At 41.6% G+C, this 16,287-nt stretch overlaps 1 protein-coding gene across 5 annotated transcripts in view; it reads right to left on the reverse strand.

Annotated features, from left to right (window-relative positions):
• LOC102199663 (probable phospholipid-transporting ATPase IH) overlaps nucleotides 1-9,793 on the reverse strand; it is a 32,690-nt gene extending 22,897 nt beyond the window's left edge. For 4 of the 5 annotated variants that reach the window (XM_005733877.1, XM_005733880.1, XM_005733879.1 and 1 more), the window contains exons 1-3: nucleotides 9,301-9,793; nucleotides 465-587; nucleotides 140-229 (exon numbers count right to left, since the gene is read on the reverse strand). In XM_005733877.1, the coding sequence (XP_005733934.1) occupies nucleotides 140-229; nucleotides 465-587; nucleotides 9,301-9,339 (252 nt within the window). In that variant the 5' untranslated portion in view covers nucleotides 9,340-9,793. The remainder of the gene's footprint in view (nucleotides 1-139; nucleotides 230-464; nucleotides 588-9,300) is intronic. The other variant, XM_005733876.1, reaches the window with a different exon arrangement.
• Between the last annotated feature and the right edge of the window lie 6,494 nt (nucleotides 9,794-16,287).

The following is a 16,287-nucleotide window of genomic DNA, read 5'->3' on the forward strand; positions in this document are numbered from 1 at the left end:
AATTCTACAAGGACAGAAATCTGGCATAAACATACAGTATCTTCTACAGAGAGTGCACAAACATGCAGTGCCTGCAGTGCTCGCACAGTAGGCAGATTAAAGAGAAAAATAATTGTCATTAATAAAGCCGAAATCTCACCTGAACCAAAAATATGACCAAAAAGTAAAAGTTAGCGATTCTTCTGAACTGCTCAAACAGGTTCTTGGGAATGAAGTTCCAGAAGGTGTACTGTGGAAGAGAGTAACAGCAAACATTTAGAAGAAAGGCATTTAGAAGAAAAGCAAACATCATAACAGTTCCTGTGCCAAAAAACAATGATAAAGACAAAAAAAGTAAAGCATCCTTTAAAAAGAAAAGAAACACAGCTACAAAACAGGATTACTTGGTTGCCTTAGTATAAAACTAACATAGCGTAATGATAAAAAGTGTTATAGCAGTGACTTGTGGGCTGCGGACCGCTCACCTTGGAGGACACAATGCGGTTGTCGGGATAACGCTGAGGGATGTACGCCTCAGCTCCTGGAGGGGGTTCTTTATGCCCGATATACACCGTCCGACTGTCCACCCAGATCTCCTCCCCGACACACTGCAGAAGAAAGAAATAACATGCAGATATAAATAGCAATAGAAGGTAGGGACAAGAAACTGGGTTATAGGGCTGTGCGATATGACCAAAATCTCATATCCCGATATTAAGACATCTATGTCCGATAACGATATAAATCACAAAAATTTAACATTTTCTATAAATTCTGTAAATCTCAGGCAGCTCGACTTGCGTGAAGTGTTTCCAGCTGCGCCTCGTGTACCTGGAGTTGAGTGTTTTAACTGATGCATGAAACTATACATTTTTAGACATAAGTTGTAAAGGCCGCCGTTTTCTTTGTGAGTATTTATTACACGACGTGCTGCGGGGAAAAGCCTGTTCTAACGTTTGAGTCTAAAGTCTATTTTTTTTAGCACCTGGCGGCTCTTTTTTAATTCTCATCCGTAAACACTCTGCATCTTTTACGCGATTCAGTTTATTTTGAAAAGTCTCAACAGGATCTTGAGCTTTATTGTGAAAGGTTTATGTGGAACAAGCGGACACGCGGTGGTTTTACCGTCGTTGTTGTTAACGACAACACATAAAAACAAACGCTTGTCTGTCTGTAGTGTGGTTCTATTAAATATAAGAGAAAGTGAGAACTTTAAGAAATTAATATAGCCACTACAGTGACCATCAAAATAATGAAAAAAATATTGCCGTAAACAGTTTATTTTGCAACACCACGAAGCAAACGATAGCGTAAAATGAAACAATAGATGCTTTTATATCTTCATCCAATATATATCGTTATATCGAACAGCCCTACTGGGTTATATCACAAAGTGTCCGATTACAATTAATGACCTTGCTATTCTCTGGCTTACATCAATTGAAACGATGCAGCTGAATAACACCAACATTTTACCAGCACCTCCTTAAAACATGACTTCACAGCGTGGAAGCATAGTTTACCGGTATATGAGCAGCCAGTATACATTATTGTAGATAATATACAACTAATCAAAAAATACTTGCAAACAGTATTTATACATTTTTTTGATTAGAATCAAGAAAAACAGAGTCCTAGATGAAAAACTGCAACAGAATGTTACACAAGACTGTGTTACACGACTTCTGTGACTTCTTTTAACAAACAACTTTACAGACAAGACAAGCCAAATTGAAGGATGTGTTAATGTTTGTGATGCGTGTAGGTGGGTTCGGCTCTGAGTCACGGTAGAGTGGATTTGTCATTTATCTTTTTCTTCCTGCAGAACAGTCAGGATATTCTGCAGTCAGCCCTCTGCTCTCTTCCATCTGCACAGGTCCAAAACACAGCTATGTTGTTGCTCTTACAATTTTCAACTGATTCAGTGGCTTGACTTTAAAAAATTAAATACACATCAGTTCCCGTGCATGCAAACCATCCCCAGGGCTTAACAGAATGCACTGTGGGACTTCACCGCAGCACATTTTTTCTCAGAGATGTCCCACATTAAAAGCTACTGCAGTAACAGAGCTCTCCGAGACAAAACAAGAATCACGAGACCAGGATTTGGCTGTTTGTGTCTACACGAGTCCTAATGTTTTGGCCTGAGTGGGCACCGTTAGCGTAGACTTTGGCAAAGCGGCCGACCTGACACAGCTCAAAGCAGAAGTGTTGACCATTAGCAGAAAAGTTCTGGAACAAGCACTTTAGAGGAAGTAGCGCTTCACTGCTTCAAACGTCCTCAACATTTTGGCAGAGACGTAGCTCATTATTGTCAGTGAGAAAAAAAACCCCCAACTTCTAATACATTTGTGCTCAGTCCACAGCACGTACATGTCCCAAATGTGTTTCCTGTCAACTTAATCCACAAGTTTTAACAAGTTTAAGATCAAATGAAGGTTAATGCAGCATCACAGTGAATTCAACGCAAGATGAGACACCCAAATAGCTAGCTGCAAAACTTAAAAGCAAAGAGACCCAGATCCTGGCATCAGACGCTTGGCAGTGAGATAAAAATAGACACAGATCCAACAGTGTCAGCCGACTGGAGACCCCTCCAAACTATTACGGGGTGGGGAAGCAGCATGACCCAGACAAACACTGAAAATGGAAAGAAACCGAAAGAAACTCAAAGTAAGGCAGAAACCGAAAGCAGCAAAAGCAGAGAACAGGAAGAAATCAGCAACAACAGATTTCTACAGAAGAAAAAGGGTAACAAGGACAAAGAAAAGGATGTATGGGGAGAGTAACGGGGAGAGAAGGTGGGGCTGAGGGCAAAAATAGAAGCAGTTGTCACTGACATGATGCAGCATGTGCGAGTAATCTCTCCCCGTGTTTGCGTGGGTTCCCTCCGGGTACTCCCACCGTCCAAAGACATGCATCTCTTGGGGATAGGTTGATTGGATAATCCAAATTGTCACTAGGTATGAATGTGAGTGTGAATGGTTGTCTGTCCCTGTGTGTTGGCCCTGTGACAGACTGGCGACCTGTCCAGGGTGTACCCCACCTCTCGCCCTATGACAGCTGGGATAGGCTCCAGCGCCCCCCGCGACCCTGAAAAAGGATAAGCGGAAGCGAATGGATGGATGGATGGATGGATGGAACTGACCAAATCAAACAGCTGTCCTGGTAATATTAAGCCACCTAACCTTGAGCCTTAGTTGTTTACTTTAAACGTCTTATAAATACCCGACATAACCACGATGTGCAACGGAATTTCATGTTCATGTTAATACCAAAACAACAACAACAACAACAACAAAAAACTTGGTTACAATCAAACTCTGACCATACAGTACATTTGATGGTTTAATATTAAGAGCAGTGTATTGGACCAAGGACGGCTTTGTACAATTTGTTATAGTGCTTGCATCAAATCAAGCTAAGGATGTGATCCATTCAAAGGACAAACCGGGGATCTAAATGGGAGGCTGGAGAATAGAAAGCACTGTCAACTAAAAGGGCAAATTCCAAATACTTCTAATTTGGCATTGCAGGTTTTTCCTGCTATAGAAAGGGCCTTTGGTGGGAGGTTCACTTTATTTGACAAGAGGAAGCTACTTTCAGCTGGTCCCTTGTCACATGGGGTAGTTCCACATATTTGATTTGACAGAGTTTGGCTTTTTGAACCAGTGACCTTTCAGTGGCCAAGTAAATGCATAAACCATATGTATTTTTCACCTTAATTGACAGCAATAAAGACACCAAGCAGGACAAAACATAAACTACAGGAGTAGATAAAAGTCTGAGCCTGGGTCACCTGATCCAGCCCCAACTATAGGTTTGATCGAAAAGGAAGTCTAATCATGTATGAGGGTGGTTATCTTCCAAATCTAAACTGAGAGCTGATAACACACATGAGAGGAGGCTGATAGTTGAAGGTTCTGGCTCCCCTTCTACTTTTGGTAACTCACAAAGTGGTCAGTTGTGGATAATATGGTGATATGAAATCTTTACGACGTGACTGACCCTGATCGCTCAGGCCTTTAAATGTGAGGAGAAGGACTTTAAATTCAATTCTGGATTTAACAAAGAACCAGCGAAGAGAAGTCAGTAAGAGAGAAATGTGATCTGTCTTCCTGTTAGTGCTCTTGCAGCAGCATTTTGGTTCAACTGGAGACTTTCCATAAAGCTATCAGGAAAACCCGACTATAAGGAATTACAATAATCTAGCCTCAGATTCGTTATGCATTAGTGGGAGTTCAGGTTAAAGTTTTGCACTGTAATCAGGACAAATGTGGAAAATGGTCATTGCTATTTCAATGAAATTGCTCGCTTACATCTTAAACATTCTAAATATTTACTTCTGTCTATTTCTACGTTCAACCATTCTTCAAATCCACAGCTCTCTGAATTCACCATCCATCTCCCCCATATTTCTATCTGCAGTGTTTTCTCCCTTTGTTCCCATCATCTCCTGGCAGCGAGTGTCACATTATGACAGCGTGACTGTGGGAGAGGGATGGAGGAAGACGCAGAGAGATTGCATTGTGGTGTGCAGTTATCTGATCATTAATCCTCACTGATCCGTATCAACCCGTGTCCCACAGCTCCCTCTTCACTCTGCTGCTCCAACAGACAAAGTGGCTTGGTGGCTGGTAGCAGGACATGGAGGCTTTGTCTTTATTAACAACCCCAACCAGCAGAGCGACGGGTCTTACATCACCATCAATCATCAACAATGACAGGATATACTTTATTACAGCAAAGAATAAAAAATTAAATTAAAGAAACCACCACTACAACTTTCCCTTTTATGTTTCTGCACTGTGTGAAGCACTCCTATTAGGTAGGTGCTTTGCCATTTGTTTATAATTCGAAATGCTGCTTTAAAAAGCCATGAGAGTATTTCCAGATCTAGCATTGTGTAATAATGTGCCTACCATTCACACAGGCTTTGCTCCATAAGCACTTAATGGCACCATGAATGCATACATTTTCATTACGAAAACGCCAACTCGACCCCAGCAGTGCCATCTATGCCGCCTCTGTGATGCGGTGCCTTTCTACAAGAGAGGGGCAATAAAAGACATACGCCATTAACTGGCTTGATTATATGGTCATGTCTCGTACTTCCTCCACTGCCGAGTCATGCTGTGCTGCACGCAGCATGTTTAGCAGTGATCCTTCATTAACCGACAGATCAAATTCCTCTGAGCGAGCCTTACCTTAATGAACTCCTCATGCTAACATAGAATGGACAACGTACACAACTCCAGAGCAGGACGTGATGCTGTTTAGCTTTATTCAAAACAGAAGCTAGCGACCATATTTTTAAGCTATTTTAGCTCGTTTTAAAATATATATTGCTACAGAGCCTCAGAAATGTTATCTTTGAGTATTATGTGGATGCTACACTGACTCCATGCATAACTGTCTCTCATCACCTGGTGCATTTCTTTAGTTTAATTGGCACGATTCAACTTTTAATTTTACTGCTGCTGTAACCCATCGATATTAGCCATCTAATGGACTCTGTTGCACTCTAATGAGCAAAGCAAGTAATTCTGTGTAAATTTGGGGTGGTAACACTAAAACAAATGCAATAACCTATTAACAGAGGCTTTGAAGTCTGTTGTCGCACTGAACACGGATAAGAAAAAGGAGCCTGAGGACCTTGATCAAAAAAAAGACACTCATTAGTCACTGATCGCCACAGCAATACAGTACGCAGAGACTTCTACAGCATGTCTGCAGGTTCATTAGGCAAAGAGACAGAACACAGAGGCTTCATTATAATGGCTGCAGATCGAACATGTAAGATTTTTTCCTCAATTTAATGCTCTGATACAACATTAGTCAAGTGATTATGAGACTGGATTAGTGTCCCAGAAAATATCCACAGTATCCTCTTGGTGTTTTTTTATTTGGTTTAATGAGACTTATTAGACTCTGTTGTTTATCAAATTTATTTTTGGGGGGTATAAAGTGAAATGAAAAAGGAAGTGGTAAAATAGGGAGAGAACATGGCTCCTAAGGACAATATGGGCATTTAGGGATTCTAATCATTCATTAAAAATTGTGTTTGGGACAAATAATTATACAGGCGCAAACAAACAAGCAAAAAACGGAATGGTGACTCTTCAGCCCGCGCACAGCATTTCAAAAGCATTAAAGAGCCACCGGATACCTCATAACACAAACACAGGCAACATTATCAAAGGATAAATATGAGCTGATTACTTTAACATGACAACATTTGTATTCCGCTGTTGTCCCAGCTTCCTCTCCCACTTCAGCTCGCTGTGATCCAACAGTTACATAAGTCTTTAATCCAGCTGTGCTACTTCTCCTCTCCCTCTCCTCTCTCCTTTTCCTCCTGCCACCCTAATCTGCATAAAAAAAATTTAAAAAAAACCTCTCATTTTGTCTGCGTTTAACACTGAGACGATAATACAGGCTGGAAATGGTGCGTCATAAAGAAAACGTTGTCTTTGGGTCATGCTGCGAGAACCAAAAAAATTTTTTTTTTTTTAAAAATCAGTCTTATTTGCCAGCACAAAAGATGTGTGACTGCTTCCTCTGATATGCACACAGATCAGCGGGCAAAGCTCAACCCCAAACACAAATCCTGTGTGTTTTTGTCACCTACAGCTGCCATTGCTCCACCAGTGCCCCGTCTCCAAAGGGTGCAGCAGACAGGAATAGACTGCCCTTAACTGTTTGTAGCAGTGATGTGGCAAACAGTAATCTAGCAGGCTGTGTTCTGCCTTTCAACACCAGTCAGGACTCAAAGGGCTGTAAAGTTGCTTGAAACCCTTCTTAAGCCCTTCAGCGCGCAAGGTGCTGCTGGCACCTTTTTAATCAAAAGGGAAACATCGCTGGCCTTTCTCTTTTTATCTGCTGATTTTGTGAGAGGTCTCAGCATGAATAACAGTTTACATTTAGAGATAAGATAGAAGAGGGTTAGGATAGCAGGGGGGCAAGGGTAAATTACAGCTATATACAGCACAGTGGCAATAAAGCAGATACGGTTTCAAATATTGAGACCCTGAGAGACTGTTGTGGAAGTTAAAAGCAGGAGGACATAATTATGCTATTACATGGCATCAGCTATTTCTAATAAGTCCAGCCCCATACACACAAGCACTATCTTATACAGATTATGACCTCATGCAGTTCTCACAGTTTGCAACAGTCTAAGGCATCACTCCATCTCTATTATTATCAGATGAGAAAAGGGCGCTGAAGAGGAAGGGGAGATCGAGAACACACATAACACACACACTCAGAGCACAGGTGGTCCTTTTACAGATAAATTTAATTATAATAAAATCTCTTCCTGCAACGACTGCTAACATACCAGAAGAAGTCTGTGTGCACACTCATGCACCTATCAGCCTCTATATCTCAATGCATGAGGGCTCAGCCATTCTTTTATGCAAAAAAAAAAAAGTTTAACAGACTTAAGTTGTTACGCAACAAAAATGTCCCATTTAAACGTCACGCACCACAAAATCTCATGACACCACAGTTTTCTTTCCCGATATTGTTTGCCATGGTGCACAGGCTCAATTCATCCGCAATTTTTCAGCCAGGGAAGAGGTGAACGAGCATGGCTGAATGCAGTGCATTCCGAGTTTTCATCTAATTATAAAGGCGTATGCAACAGATCTGAACTATTAAAGCAATGAGCAATATTGTTTTGAGGCATCTACAATACTTCGTAGCGGCACTGACCAACTGCCAACATGTTTCAGTGATTTTATAGTTTTTAATGACTCTCTGTTGAAACAAAGACACCTGAAACAACAATGAAAATTTGTATTTTTTTTAAAAATCTTACACATATATGGCATTGCAATGCTGTCCAGAAAAACCAGGAAGCTCAAAGAGCAGAGTAGCAGAAATGCCTCAAGCAAGAAATCCTGAATTGATGACAGTAAAAATAAGGAAACTAGTTGCAAAAGCAATGGCTCAAAAACCTGCCCTGTGGATTAAAGTGGGCTAAATCAAATTTGCATCCTCTAACGGCCAAAGAACATGCACAGTCTTTTTTTAAACAACACTGATAAATAATTAGAGGGCCGGCTACATTTGGGCAGCAACCTCAACTTGGGTGTACTTGGCTCCATCTGGACTAAATAAAAAAGGTTTGGACCCTGTCCTCATCTCATGTAAGGATGTAAGGTTTGTTCTACTACGCACCCTCATTACCCGAGCATCTGTTATAATACGGCAGGGTTAATAGAAGGTGATACACAACTAATAGGTGCCAAGGCAGTCATCATCCATCCCTCCAGTTGCAAATCAATATGCAGAGGATTTAATTTGTGATTAATTGCGTGTCTATTTAATATTGCAGGATGCAATTGGAAAAAAGAGCGAGGGATCGTAATGATGATGACCTCCCTCCCAGATCTGATTTCCCCTGATATTAGCCCTGCTGAAACATCAGTCAAGCTCCACGCACACTGTCGCTGGCCTGCTTCGCGCACATGTGCACACACATAGACACCAAGGGGTACGAAACAGGCTTGAATGATGAGAAAGATAACTCGATACACGTCACTGCACCTGAGCCAGATTTAAGGTCACGGGAAAGGGCCACAGACGGTAGCAGATTTACCAATGCTCTATAGGTACACAGTCTGATGAGCATCACTGGGCCTGTCAAAGCAGGTTCCTAATAGTCATTTTTTTTCTCCTCTAATTCAGGCTCCCACCGACCAGCTGCCTCATGTCCGGATAGATAATCAGTGGCTGTTGATGACAGAGACTGAGACCAGACTAACCAGTAATATTATTACAGCTTGCAATCATTACTGTGTGGATATTTCCTGCTCACAAGCAGACCTGATTGCTCATTAGAGATAAATGTTGAAGCTTTGATGACCTCGCCTTTCTTAGAACCTCATTAACTTAACCTGAGCAACTTCTATCAAGCTAGAGGTGTAAGGCACGGCCTCTCACTTCTTTTGAGTCCCAGCCACGAGGAAGTTTAGTATGCATGCATGCATTTTTTTCTTTAATTCTACACATTCACCAGTCATCACTGCATCTGTAGCTACTGGAACATTCTCCATTCAGCTCCACAAAAACATCGCAAAGCCCACAGCCACCGGCCTGTGCCAAAAAAACAAAACAAAATAAAACAGCTAGAGTCAAATGTGTATTATTGCAGGAAGTTATTTATCACTCTCACACAAACCCTCTGAGCAAATGTACAAGCAACACGGTTTTAGGTGCAAAAACCAAAGCCATGAAAACGTGTATCAGAGCACTTCCAGTCACCGAGCTACACTTGTGTGACAGTGTTGACAGACACACTGGGGGCCTTACGTATCTGCTGATGATATTCCGGAGCAGGCTGAAATCCATCCTTTACACGGCTACACTGCGCGACAGAGACGTTCAGCTCTCCCTGGATGGATCTTCGTAAGCGCTACCTCGTGTAGATCTTTCCACGAGGATCCATCGCTCACCTCCTCCACCGTCGCCGCCGCGTGTCTGCGATAACGAGGAGCAGCGGTCTCTCAGTCACTCGGCTGCTCTGATTTTCATGGCATCCCTGGGAAGAGCCATGCAGCCCCCGAGAAATTACAACGACCCCTCACCAGCGCTGCTGGCTACATTTTACACTGAATTTTCAGCGCTTGCAAACCTCCAAACCCGCGGGTGTTCTTGCAGGGTGCTCTCCGTGTGACGAGTTCTTTTATTCTTGCAGGAGACGGTCCCTCGTGGAGTCTGTGTCCTGCTCTGTGTTCCCAGCGGTGGCCCTCGATGTAGCGGTGCTGCGAAACGTCCAAAGCGCTCATCTGTCAGATGACTACGCTGCGCGTGCGCAATGGCATGTCTGGCGTCTCCCGGGATGTTATATTGAATGCTGCACCGAACGAGCGATATCCACATGCAGAAGCACGAGAGGGAAGAAAACGAGCACAGGTCCAGCATCATAAACCCCACGTCCTGAGATCACAGCACGATTAAGCCTGTTAGACCTGGACAACTTTAGGTCAGTCTGTTTTAAAGATGGACCATTCAGGTGGAAAGAAATGCTTACTTAAATAAATAAGTAAATAGGCATAATCAAAATTAGAAAATACACTACTAAAATGCATACATTCAAACTGCAATCACGTAAAAATGTACATATAAAATAAGCAGCTGCTCCTCTCCATTAGTAGACTGTTATGCAGGAAAATGGAATTTACTTATGGCATATTTCAAGTGCTTATTACAGAGTGCTGTGCAAACTTTTTGACATGCACAAATGTGCAAACATTAATGGAAATGTAGTATATAAGGCAATAACAGATTTTGTACAAATGTAATGAGCTTGAAGGTCAGTATTTTGTATCACCATCGTAATTCTTTAACACAGCCTGAAATCTTAGACAGGCTTTCTTGTAATTTCTCAAAGTAGTCTTCTGGAATAGTTGACATGAACGACATTCAAAGCCCTTCTTTGGACACTGCCTTTTGTTCTGTTCTCTGTCAAGAGAACAGAACAAAATTCTTCAATACTGTTAAAGTGCAGGCTCTGGGGAGCATAATCAGTGACTGATAGTGTTGCATTGTATGATTTGTCTGTCTGGGTATGCTTTTACTGTACTGGCAGCATACACTTTCCAGATGTTATATCACAGTGGATCAAAATCTGGTGGTACTTTTCCATCAGGCTTGACAAGATACCCAACACTAATGGCTGCAACGCCTCTCCAAACCAGGACAGAGCCTCCACTGTGTTCTACAGATGGGTGTAGATGGTCACAGCTGTACCTCTCCAGACCTCCTCTGCACATATTTACAATGATTTGAATTAAAAATTTGGATACATCACTCCATAAGACCTGTTGCCACTGTCAGCATATCTCCATTCCACAGCTTTTTTTAACGATAGATATGCCAGGTTGTCAGATGATAGCTTTTTGGGAATCACCTTGTTGCTGCAGTATTTTATGCCTCTCAAACTATGTTAACTTTAGATTCATCAAAAAATGGGAACAATTATGTGTTTTTGCAATAGGCTGCTGGTAACAAAGTTCGTAAACATACCATTTAAAATTGGTTCTTTGCTAGGTTGTCTGTTATGTGTAGAGCATTCATCTGAAAATGCTCAGGTACAAGGACTAGACAGAAAATGAATGAAAAAGCAACCAATGCCCATAGAAAAAGTTGGCTGACTATTGCTTTTAAAATTTGAATCTGCAATTATCTCAGATTTACAGCTATTTCAAGTACAGCAATTAAGCTTAAGTTCAGAAAAAGACCATTTAATTCAGATGTGCCAAACATACAGCAAAGCCAGGTCTGCAAAATTATCCAGTCCTGAACACTGGATACAGAAATTAAACGTTTCAGAGAAGCATTTTTTTTTCACTGTTTTTCTTTGCGAATGGATCATGTCATACAAACTCAATTTCATCCAGTATCGTCACTTTTACCATCCTCTTATTGACAACAGTAAGACATTGCTCATTGACCAGCCATTCCACACAAAGGTAAGATGGATGAGTTGTAAGTGGAGTTGTGACCACTTACTTTTTTATCTGTTCACAAGAGGATGTGTTTATATGTATGGACAGAAAATCTTCAGAAAAATGAGTCATGAAGGAAGAAGACCCAAATGTTGTCCAGAATCCAAATCTTTCCTCCAGAAGGATACCATTCAGTGGGGCAAACAATCTAATTGAGGAGTAGGCAAACAACACAAAACAAGTCCACAAATCAGTCCAGAGGCCACACACAAGAACAAACGAGAGGAACCCTGGAAAGCAGGTAAGAAAATTGCAGGTATACAGACGAGGCTGATGACTGCTGTGGCAGACAAAACACAAGCGACACTAACAAGGGTGATCTGAACAATCACACAAGGAAAATGAACAAAAACAGCAAATAAAACTCACAGGAATGCCCAAAGACCAGCGATAACAAAATAAATCAGGAAACGACTCGATGGGAGAACAACCTTGTTATGTTTATGCAATGGTTTTACTGGTCGAGCCGGTGGTCTGAGCCACACGTGGCCTGTGATCTAAAAGGATGTCAGCAACCCTGACCTAACTTTCCAGAAATAATTGCTCAAATGTGCCAGAGGGAACAGTGTTCATACTTCATGTTTTTAATAGCTCAATAACAAATAAATCAGAAGTACACTAGAACACACACAAATACAAAGTCTGCAGACAACCCAGCAGAAATCAGCCAGCTCTAAAGCACACAAACCTACAGGTGTATGCAGAAATAATATGATGAAGTAGAAACCTAAAATCTAAAATTAGCTCCACATCCATCTGAGGGCATAAATCTGGCAGCAGGGCAGAAACACATGATGTCTTCCCCAGATGCTTTTATTTGTGGAATTATGACTTTCAATTAGCACTGACGCTATTAATAATGCAGGGATCCAGCACTTTCATGTCTGACCTGCTAATGTTTAATGTGGCTGTTTACGTCCCTCAGGGCACTTAATGGCTGATGACGAGCCCACCTCGGCATGCAAATTACACAGTCTTCTGTCTTTATCGGCTGTGACAATTATATGCATGTGTAACGCCATTGTTATGTGACTGAAGTATTCCTTCTTGCCTCTTTTCACCTTTGTTTTCCCACAAAAACCTCATTGATAACAAGGGTTTAAGCTAGCTTATGAATGTCCCCACGGGAGGTATAAAATACTGTAGTGTATGCACTGTAATGTGTGCTATAAGGCTAACAGAGGGATTCCTGACTGATAAAACAATGTTTTCATGTTCACACACTATACCCTTGTTATAACAGGAGGAATGAATGAAAACCAAAAATCATTCTCCGAATAGCACATCTGGCTGGATCTGTTGTTTTTGTTTGTAACTGGCCTTAATTTCTAAAGTAAATGGGCCAAAAAATGTACCAAAATTAGCAGCATATGATAATATTTCTGCTGTTGTTGCTGATATCATCACATAGTTCACTGGCTGTAACTGTTCCATCTGAGAGGAAGAACTAGGTCATTGTTCATTTCTTCCTTCTGTCTTCTGTGTGGGTGAAAGACAGCAGCATATGGGGCAGTGGGTTACTTCTCTGTTGCCATCAGGCTGTTGTGGGCAGAAACTCTTTAACAATTAACTTTCCCTACAGGCTCAAGAGCTCAGATTGCTCAGTATAAGGCATGCTTGTATCATATAGCAATCTTTACACTATAGTACATTCAGTAGTTGCCATGTCAGTATCTTTTTATCATGTTTTAATACTAATTAATCATGAAGTATGATGATATGATCCATAGTCACATTGATTGATTCATTTGAATTACAGCAGGTTTGCCAGGAATCCTTTTCTGCTAAAGTAAAAATATTTGTTGGTCTTGTAATAGCAGCTAATCTTGTGAGTCCTTCTAGCAGAAGGTTCTAGTATCAGTATCAGTAGTTCATGAAGTGATAACTGTTTACTGTTTTCAAATTACAGAGGATCTAATTATTCCAGTACACGAGCTCTGGTCAAATTCTTGTTGTCTGATCTCATTACAAAGTTTCAGTGTGTACTTTCGTGTTTTTAATCGCCATAATAACAAAGTTATTATGTATTGACATATGGACAAAATTACTGGCAGCCTACATTATACACCTATGAGCTGCTCAGCTACTGAAACCATGCCAGAAGCTCCCAGTACACTGTTTGTGTGCTGATGTTAATGCAATAGGAGGTTTGGAGTGCTGGAGTCATTGAGGCGACTTTTACACACTTTGTGTGATCTACCACTTTGTGACTGAGTTGCTGTGGTTTCCTTACATTCACCTTGCATGAAAACTGCTTCCAGTTGATCGTGTAGTATGTAAGAAGGAAAACATTTTATCGTATTACAGTAAGAAGTCTAAATGAAGCCAAAATTTGGTGAGCTCTTTAGTGCAACCGATTTTTTCACAAATATTTGTAAATGTTAAATGCAGGTGCTTGATTTTACACACGTGGCATTGGGAGTGCAAACACCTGAATTCAAAGATAAAGAAATGTGGCCCAGTACTTTTGTACATGTAGTGAATCGTTTACAAAGTTGATAAATGCTATGAAAACACTAAGATGGGTGTGATTAAAGGCTTTGTGGTTTAAAGGTGTTTCATAAGTGCTTCTAACTGAAGATAGCTGGCTAAATATTCAAAAAATACTGTAAGTCATCGAGTTTCCATATGCTGACATGCAGTAGGGTAGCCAAACTACTAAAATATTTATAGAAAACATTTTTACATAACTTTTTTATGTGTGTTGTTTGATCATTGGTGCTCTTGTTACATTACAAGCAGCTGACAATGCACTGTTGTCAGCACTGGATACTATTATGCTGTAGATGTGAATTTGTTCTAGTATTGGTTTGCTGACACTGGACATTAAACAATCTGTGAGAAATGGCTGGATCTTGTCTGAGACATAAGTCTCTTCTCAAAAGCGGTGCATAGATAAGTATTTTAATTAGAACAACAATAATACATTATTTTAGGTATGCAGGACTTAAACTTATAATGTTGATTGCAATTCTGTGATTCGTTTAAATAAATATAAAAAGTGTTTGTAAAGCTTCAGTTGTAAGTATCTAATTTGTTTTCAACACAAAATATGACATTCATAAGGGAATGAGAACTGGATTAAGATCAGTTTATGTGGGTGCATTATGAGCTTTGACAGTGAATGTTTACCACAGATCCACTATGGTTATTTGGGAAAATCAAAAGCTTAATAGATGGCTGGTGAAGGTTAGTTGGAGAGCTTCAGCATGAGCACTCAGGAAACGCTGGTATATGGTGCCATCTAGGGGTCGCCGTGCAAAAGCACATTAGATGCCTCAACGTGCAACACGCTTATATCTGCCCCACGGCGCTGCTGGTGCAGATTCAGGTAATTTGGTAGCTAATTAATTGCTTTGATTAGCTGTAATTGGAGGGCCGTTGAAGCACGAGTTAACCCTGTATCATGGGAGAGCAAATTAACAGAAGGTAACAATTAGGTCTATAGTCTTTTGTCAGCCGTTCGTTCATTCATGAAGCTTCCACGGTGTCAGCAACATCAGGCTGATGTGCATTGACTTGACTGAATGAGTTTTAGAGTGTGTTTGGTGTGCGAGTGATTGCTCGGGTGAGTCGGTAAATGAACAAGTGAATCAGCTTTCGGGTTTCTGTGTGACCTCTCGACTCGTGTCAGAGGTTAATGAATGTGGTTAATGCGGCTTGCGACACTGAGATCGTGTCAGTGCGCACGGTGCGCGCCGCAGGACGCCAGTGCCCCTCTGAGCAAAACAAAATAATAGGTGTGTTTGTGTCTCTGGCGGTGCTGATGCGCGTCACATGCCTTCTCTCCATGCCCGGTCTGGGTGCCAAGAGAGGGGCTTAAACCTGCGTCTGGAGATGGGAGCTGTGAGATCCCAGGGAACGGATGCTTGGCACCGTGAAATAGGATTTGGGAAGGACCGAAGCAATGAAGCGAGAGGGAGAAAAGCCACTGCCAAGTCCTCTCTACGGAATTGGTGCCCCCCTCCTCACCCCTTAAACACATTCAGCGCGCGCGCGCGCGCGCGCGCGCACACACACACACACACACACACACACACACGTGGATATATGAAGAGCAGAAAGAGGGGGTTGTGAATGGAAAGAGAAGAAAATAGAGAGTTTAAGAAGACGAACAGCGTTTGGAGCAATATCATACAGTCAGTGAGACATTGACCTCAACATGTGTTCCTCATCGTAACCAACTCTTACAACTCTCTAATCCTGCCACGGTGTTGCCAGGTGCTTCCTGTTTGCTTATTCGTGGGTGTAAATGTCCGCAGAGGCATATGGCATAGGTGTGTGCGTAGACTATTCCCTATAAGAGGCTGACAAGACACGGAGAGAAATGGGAGGGAGGGATAGCAACATAAGGGGGTGGGGCTCCCCACTTGGCTGTCAAATACTGTGATTGATTTCCCACCCCGTGTTATCAAGGCCAGCAGCCACAAGGATCCTAATACACACAAGCTATGAGCAGCCTCAATGCACTGAAAATAGGTCTATCAAGTCTCTCGCTCGCTCCCGCTCACGTGGTCATAACAAATATCTAATCAGCATAATTGGCTCTGCGTGCATCGAGCAAAGAGAGCAGAAGAAAGAGAAAACATAGTTTGCTCAGAGTGTCTCCAGTCTTGACAGTGTACGAGACAGAGAGAGAGAGAAAAAAATCAGTTAGGAACCTGAGCACAGACGACTGAGGATGTGTGGAGTCACATTTCTACTTCATCTCACACGTTTATTTATCTCACTCGGCGTGATCAGATCTGATCTGAGGAAAGCAGCTGAACTCGATAAGCCTCGCAGTCTA

The sequence above is a fragment of the Pundamilia nyererei genome, unplaced genomic scaffold (genome assembly GCF_000239375.1).
Source record: "Pundamilia nyererei isolate P.nyererei 1_Seehausen unplaced genomic scaffold, PunNye1.0 scaffold00055, whole genome shotgun sequence".
In the NCBI taxonomy this organism is placed as follows: Eukaryota; Metazoa; Chordata; class Actinopteri; order Cichliformes; family Cichlidae; genus Pundamilia; species Pundamilia nyererei.